The following is a 7,645-nucleotide window of genomic DNA, read 5'->3' as shown; positions in this document are numbered from 1 at the left end:
CAATTGGATTTGATTTTGCTTCATAAACAACCGGTTTAGACTAACAGTGCAATGCTTACTTACCAACAATGCTGAGGGAAAAAAATAGAAAAATAATAACACGAGTTAGTACACACTGATTAACGATAACTTGGCTAGTCAAGATTCTCAGTTGATTGTCATTCATAGGCCTACAAGATCTTCACTTGCATTTGGATGAACTACTATGAAACTGCCATCAGTATCAAAAAGGCGTGGCAGAAATCACGATGACGTAGGCACAGTCTTCAGGTTATAAACAAACTGCAGTCCGCCATCTTGTTACACCGCGAGATAGAGAAGCACAAAGGAGGACGCTATTATTTTGTCTGAAAACGTAGCGAGCTATATCGTTATCTATTCAAATTACAAAATGAGTGACTTAGAGGATGGACACTTTGATGGACGAGTAAGTATTAACGTGCAACGGAAACCAAAATAATGTCTTATCGTTCCTCTCTTTTGCTGACATAGCTAGCTAACGTTAGCTAGTTACGGTTGTTATCAGTTTATTCGTTAGTAAGTTAACGCTGTGGCTTGCTAGCTAATTTGCGAGTTGAGTTGGTAATTTAAAATAAAAAGTAGCTAGATTACAACTTAAAATGTAACTCACACAATTGTAAGATTGCTGGGATAACGAGATGAACTCAACATTATTCTTCAAAATTAAACAGATTAGCTACCTAGCTAACGTTACCTTTCGCTATTTGTTGCCAGCTGAACAATACAATAGCTAGCAAGCTAACTTCCCTAGCTAAGTGGCTAACGACGTTATCGGACATGACGCTACCGGTATCGTAAATGCAACGTTATACACGTTACACAGATACGCTAACTAACGTTAGCTGTTGCTAGGTTCTAGCTAGCTCCCAGGTAAGTTTGGTGGAAGCCTTTGTCGCAGTAAGTAAGTTGTAATCGGAGCTTCCTGTGGTGTAACTAAATAAGTTAGAGGTAGCTAGTGGTGAGACACAACTGTTACCTCACAATGTTAATTTACTCGGTGTGCTACAACTATGTATTGCAGAAAAGAAAAAAACGATGTATTGCAGTGTACCTCTTGAAAAGTTGTAGTCATCATCACTGAACCCTTCTGAGACGCAGGGTAATACAACATTTCTGCAAGTCAAGTACTTGTCCTGCTACAAATACTGTATACATTATTATTTAACGAAAGATCTTATTTTTCTATAAATTCATGATCTTTAATTTTATTAAATGTTCTTTTTTCATTAAGGTTAATGATCGTGAAGGATTTGAAGAGTTTTATCCAAGAATGTGGAAGAAAATATCCAAGAATAAACGAAGCCTTATGAAAAACAGTTACAGAGCAGAACATAGATGTGGGAAGGGGAAAAATCAATGAAACTGGAAGATTGGTGTTCAGATATAGAAGCGCTTGCAGTATGTATGACTAAAGGTGAAAATTGTTTCTATTTGGGGAAGAGAGAACCCGGAATCAGAAAATGAAAACTGAAAAAAGAAGAACGACGAAGAACAGTAGAATTCCTGAGAGAAGGAAGTAGAGTATATAAAGAAACTGGAAGAATGAATGTATCCCTAGGTTAAGTAAATGTACAGTATATGTTCCAAGTGTCTTTACACTACTATGCTCCCTTTCTATAGATAAAACATGCATGATGACTTTAGTTTGACCCAGGTAGAAGAAACGAGACATGGCATTTGTTAACATTATGACAGGGTTCTAGCAAATTATTATTCCAATTGAAGGACTTTTTTTTCTCCTTTCTCTATCACATGTAATAGACGTGGTGGAGCGCTAACCTTTTCCTCCACAGTGTATGTGCTCTAGTTGTGTATGTCTGACTTTGAACAGTTGCTTGTCTGTTCCTGTGTGTGTAAGTAAGAGGGGGGCCTTTTTAACACGCGGTTACTGTAACATTAGGACTCTCGCTCCCCATCCAAATCGGACCGTGGCAGTCCTGTTCGGGTCAAGTCGGAGAGCAGATCCGGCTCCCCGAGCCCATCCCGGGTCGCCAAACACTCAGAGTCTCGGTCCCGCTCTAAGTCCAGGTGAGTCTGTCTTCCTGTTATTGGAACCCCCACTTCCTATCTCATTGATTCCATTCTCTTTGTGAAGGGTAATGTCAAATTGTGCTTTTGCTTAACTTGACACTAAATTCTTTCTCCAGGTCTCACTCTCGTAGGCACTCTAACCGCCGGTACAGCCGCTCTCGCTCCCCCTCCAACCGGAAGAAGTCCCGCTCCTACAGCCCGGAATACCGGAAGAAGAAGAGCCAGAGTGCATCGCCTAACCGCCGCCGCCCCAGCAGCAGGGTGAGTGACAGGTCAGGGTCTGGCTGCTGATGGGGGTAGAGAAGTACTTCCCAACCTTCTCCTCTGTAACCACCTGACGTTTCAGATATTTGTTGTAGCCCTAAACTGGCACACCTTATTCAACTAGTCAAGGGCTTGTTGAATAAGTTAACTAGTCAAACCAGGTGGGCCAGTTTAGGGATACAACAGATATGTTAAACATCTGCTGGTTACCAAGAAGACGGTTGGGAAACCCTGTGGTAGAGGGACCGCTGTGATGTATAGAAAATACAATTGTCAGATGTGTTTAATGGCTTGCAGCTGCTTTATGGGATTTGATTATGGTGTGTGTACGTAGTTTATGATAGGAATGTTTGACAGTTTGATGTATAGGTAGCACGTTCATTTACCAGTTAGTATTCCTATGCTGCTCCTGTCCTGACCCCTCCTGTATTGTTTGTTACAGGAAACAGAATGTGGCGTATTTATTAACCCTCCCTCTCTTTGTCAATAGAGCCATGACTTCAGAAAAGAGACATTCAGTCAGGGAGCAGGGGGTGGTGAGGATGCCAGGGTATGTACATCTTCTTACCGTGATGCCTTCTGCATTCTACATAGTGTTTTAACGCAGTGGGCCACAGCATGCAATGCCTGTGGTTTGGCAGTATGGTCACATTTATGCCTCTCGTGTGAGGGCAGAGATTGTATGCTACACCTAGTGGCTGGTAATGTTCATATCAGCTGCTGTGAACTCTGATCCCTTTGACCTCCAGGCGAACCCTGACCCCAACCAGTGTCTGGGGGTGTTTGGACTGAGCTTGTACACCACGGAGAAGGACCTGAGGGAGGTATTTGGCCGGTACGGCCCTTTGGCTGGGGTTAATGTGGTCTATGACCAGCGCACCGGGCGCTCCCGTGGCTTCGCCTTCGTCTACTTCGAGAGGATCGCCGATTCCAAGGAGGTATGGGACAAACAGAGCAGCCCGGGCCTCTTTCTCAAATTAGTTTTTCCTCGACTATTTCGATCTCTCTCCTTGCCTTCTCAACTGTGTTGGAGAATGTCTGAGGCCCTTCCCCTCAGAACTTATCCAATGGGTTTTGAGAAGGTGAGAATGCCAGAAATCAAGAAAAGATTAATTGAGAAAGAGCCATGGATTAGGAAGCACATGATGGGTCCTATTTAAAATTAATTTTGTTGTTATAAGAAGTAATGCTGTTGATCATGTTGTGATACACCTAAGAACCGATGGTAACTTTGCTTTTGGTGCGATCAATGGCATTATTCCTCGGTTCTTAATTCACCTGGAACCATTGATATTGTACACTGACTAGTATGTACACTATAGTTTCGTTTTTATATTGTGAGTCGTGGTTGTGATTACTCATAAGCACCACCAGGTGTCAGTCTTGTCACTGACATGAAGTGGTACAAGTGACACGGAACTCATCACTGTAATGAAGGTCCAGTCTAATCCCAGGGGCCCAACATCGCGAGACTTCCGGGAATGCTTGCGAAGCAGATTGGGGGTTGAGAAGTGAAATGATTCCTTAGTTTTTCATTTTCACCATCTAAAGGCACAACCTAGGTTTGAGCCAATGTCGGCACAACCGTTTGCCCTGATGACTTGTTTCAACACATGAGCGTAGCTAGCCACTGTCGCCTTGACATGGCCTACACTGCTTCTATTGGAGAAGCAGTTTCTACATATCTTCATACTGAACCATCTTTGGTTCAGCGTTGGACCAATGGGATGGCTCAAGCTGTGCTCAGTATGAACACACATTAAACCTATTCTCTTTATTTTTTACCTCAATCCTTTCCCTGTACACGTAGAACCCATGAGATGGAGCTCATTTTCAGTGACAAATTTTTAAATTGCTGTGTTTTTGTACCTCTTTGTTTCCCTAGGCAATGGAGCGGGCCAACGGTATGGAGCTGGATGGGAGACGTATTAGAGTGGACTTCTCTATCACCAAGAGGGCCCACACCCCTACGCCTGGCATCTACATGGGCCGACCCACACAGTAAGTATAGGATGGTGAATCTCTGCTCATTGTGTGGTTTTATGCAGATTTCCACCTGTCTTGCTGTAACTGTATTTATCTCCTGTGTGTATTGCTGTTTTATCTTCTTGGATGGCCTAGTGTGAAATGGTGATACTGGGGGATAGGATGACTTAGTTTATTGTCCTGGTGTGAAGTGGTGCTACTGGGGGATGGCTTAGTTTATTGTCCTGGTGTGAAGTGGTGCTACTGGGGGATGACTTAGTTTATTTTCCTGGTGTGAAGTGGTGCTACTGGGGGATGACTTAGTTTATTGTCCTGGTGTGAAGTGGTGATACTGGGGGATAGGGTGACTTAGTTTATTGTCCTGGTGTGAAGTGGTGCTACTGGGGGATGGCTTAGTTTATTGGGAGTTATGAGCTGTGTCTGAAGTGGCACCCCACCCCCCATATAGGGACTCTGGTACCATTTGGACGCAGCCAGTGTTGTGTTTGAGGAAATCTTAACTCTTGTTGTCCCTTTCCTCAGAAATGGTGGTGGGGGGGAGCGAAACAATGGCGGCAGCGGTGGTGGAGGAGGGAGGAGGGGACGGGACTCGTATGACAGATACGACGATCGACGCGGTGGCGGCTACGACCGTGGATATGACCGTGGATACGATCGGGGAGACCGGGGATACGACAGATATGACGAGTACGACAAGTACAGGTGAGTGATACTCCAGATGTTGACTTCTTTCAATAGATTCACATTCACCTCGGTTCGCTATGAATATACAGTACCAGTTAAAGTTTTGGACACCTACTCATTCAAGGTTTTTATTTTTACTGTTTTCTACATTGTAGAATAATAGTAAAGACATCAAAACTATGAAATAACACATGGAATCATGTAGTAACCAAAAGGGTTAAATGAATCAAAATATGTTTTTGATTCTTCAAAGTAGCCTGCCTTTGACAGATTTGCACTCTTGGCATAGTAAAAATAAAAACCCTGGAATGAGTAGGTGTCAACTTTTGACTGGTACTGTGTTTGGAATAAAAATGAACATATTTAACTTGTTAACCCTGTTGGTGTTCTTCAGGTTAAATGAGGGGATGGATGGGGTTACTTGTCCTGTTGGGGTATTGTGAGTTATTCCTCACACTTGTATAAATCTGTCCTTCAGTCGCAGGCGCTCTCCCTCACCCTACTACAGTAGATACAGGTCCCGCTCCAGGTCTCGCTCATACAGCCCACGTAAGTACACGCACCTCAAAAGCCATTGTTCAACTCTTAACTATACTCAGTTTGATGTCTGAGGGATTCACAATTACATGAAGCCTATCACACTAACATGGATCCTTGTCTCTTTACAGGACGATACTAACAAACTTTCATCAAGGTCAGGTTTTTTTCTTCTCCGTTAAGCACATTGGAACAGAGCGGGTTGGGAGCGTTGTCAAGCTAACTAAAGTGTATATCAACAGACGAAGCGCCTCTGCAAGAAAGTCAGTTTGTAAGAAGTCTTGTTTACGTGCTGTAGATGTCGTTATTTCTTTACTTTGATGCATCCATGTAGTGTCTGTGCTGAAGACCCAGAGGGGAGTAATGAAACTCATTGTGCCCGTTTGAGTATCTTTTAAAACACTCCCTTCTCTTCAGCTTGTCACTGATCTATAAGTGACTGGATAAATTGAAGTGTTGCTTTCACCAATCCAGCATTGTCAGATCAGTGGTTACCTCAAGGAAGGAAAGAAGAATGTTTAATATTCAGCGTATTCAAACGGGCTCATTGGTTTTGGCAGTAAATGTGAAATAGATCAAGTATCACTGGTTTGAGGGTCTTTGTTATTAAGTGCCCTCTTTTAGTTTCGGATGTTATTGGGATATCCTCCAGAGATGTTTATTTTGTGTTATTTTGTTTTTATGGAAATAAAAAAAACTGAATCCCTAATGTAAATGTGTTTTAATTCTGAATTCAAAGTTAGGCTGTGTGAAGGTATCATTCAGAAGAGTTGTCCCTGGGATCCGCATGGCAATACAGATCTTTGAACAAAAGTTTTGATTGATTTTATGTACTTGTTCACCACAGTGCAAGTCCTAATCACCATGCATCTATCAGCCTAATGAAAAATACAAGATGAGTTTGTTTTACCGACAAATAAGTGTTGAAATACACTGAACAAAAATATAAAAGCAACATGCAACAATTTCACTGAGTTACAGTTCATATAAGGAAATCAGTCAATTTTAATAAATTCATTATGCCCTAATCTATAGATTTCACACTGGGAATAGATACCTCAAAAGTAGGGGCGAGGTTCAGAAAACTAGTCTGTCTGATATGAGCACCATTTTCCTCATGCAGAGTGACATCTGCATAGAGTTGATCAGGCTGATTGTGGCCTTTGGAGTGTTGTCCCACTCTTCAATGGCTGTGCGAAGTTGCTGAATATTGGCGGGAGTTAGTACACATTGATCCAGAGCATCCCAAACATGCTCAATGGGTGGTGACATGTCTGCCATGGAAGAACTGGGACATTTTCAGCTTCCAACAATTGTGTATAGATCCTTGCGACATGAGGCCATGCATTATCATGCTTAAACATGGTGACGAATAAATGGCACGACAGTAGGCCTCAGGCTCATCACAGCATCTGTGCGTTCAAATTGCCATTGATAAAATGCAATTGTGTTTGTTGTCCGTAGCTTATGCCTGCCCATACCATAACCCCACCTTGGGACACTACGTTGACATCAGCAAACTGCTCACCCACACGCTGCCATCTGCCCGGTATAGTTGAAACCAGGATTAATCTGTGAAGAGCACACTTCTCCAGTGACAATCGAAGGTGAGCATTTGCCCACCGAAGTCTGTTACAACACCCAGCTGTAGTCAGGTCAAGACCCTGGTGACGACAACGGGTACGCAGATGAGCTTCCCCGAGATGGTTTCTGACAGTTTGTGCAGAAATTCTTTGGTTGTGCAAACCCACAGTTTCATCAGCTGTCTAGGTGGCTGGTCTCAGACGCTCCCGCAGGTGAAGCCGGATGTGGAGGTCCTGTGCTGGAGTGGTTCCACGTGTTTTGCGATTGTGAGGATGGTTGGATTTACTCCCAAATTCTCTAAAATGATGGCGGCGGCTTATGGTAAAGGAATTAATATTCAATCTTCTGGCAACAGCTCTGGTGGACATTCCTGCAGTCAGCATGCCAATTGCACGCTCCCTCAACTTGAGACATCTGTGGCATTGTGTGTGACTAAACTGCACATTTTAGAGGGGGCTTTTATTGTCCCCACCATAATGTGCACCTGTGTAATGATCATTCTGTTTAATCAGTTTCTTGATATGCCACACCTGTCAGG

At 43.1% G+C, this 7,645-nt stretch overlaps 1 protein-coding gene across 1 annotated transcript; it reads left to right on the top strand.

Annotated features, from left to right (window-relative positions):
* Nucleotides 1–277: 277 nt before the first annotated feature.
* LOC120027216 (transformer-2 protein homolog alpha-like) lies at nt 278–6,232 on the top strand. Its single transcript, XM_038972110.1, has 9 exons — nt 278–427; nt 1,922–2,049; nt 2,169–2,313; nt 2,807–2,866; nt 3,066–3,254; nt 4,202–4,317; nt 4,825–5,004; nt 5,465–5,535; nt 5,655–6,232. The coding sequence occupies exons 1-9, from the start codon at nt 392–394 to the stop codon at nt 5,663–5,665; spliced, it is 936 nt and encodes a 311-aa protein (XP_038828038.1). The 5' UTR covers nt 278–391; the 3' UTR covers nt 5,666–6,232.
* Nucleotides 6,233–7,645: the final 1,413 nt, after the last annotated feature.

This window comes from Salvelinus namaycush, chromosome 32 (genome assembly GCF_016432855.1).
Source record: "Salvelinus namaycush isolate Seneca chromosome 32, SaNama_1.0, whole genome shotgun sequence".
Lineage (NCBI taxonomy): Eukaryota > Metazoa > Chordata > Actinopteri > Salmoniformes > Salmonidae > Salvelinus > Salvelinus namaycush.
This window is presented reverse-complemented; position numbering and strand designations above follow the sequence as displayed.

Excerpts from the sequence above, each read along its gene's own strand:
- LOC120027216 (XM_038972110.1), top strand. The coding sequence starts at position 392 with ATGAGTGACTTAGAGGATGGACACTTTGATGGACGA. Across the intron at positions 2,867-3,065 it reads GGGGTGGTGAGGATGCCAGG|GCGAACCCTGACCCCAACCA; the intron begins GTATGTACATCT and ends TTTGACCTCCAG. Across the intron at positions 3,255-4,201 it reads GGATCGCCGATTCCAAGGAG|GCAATGGAGCGGGCCAACGG; the intron begins GTATGGGACAAA and ends TTGTTTCCCTAG.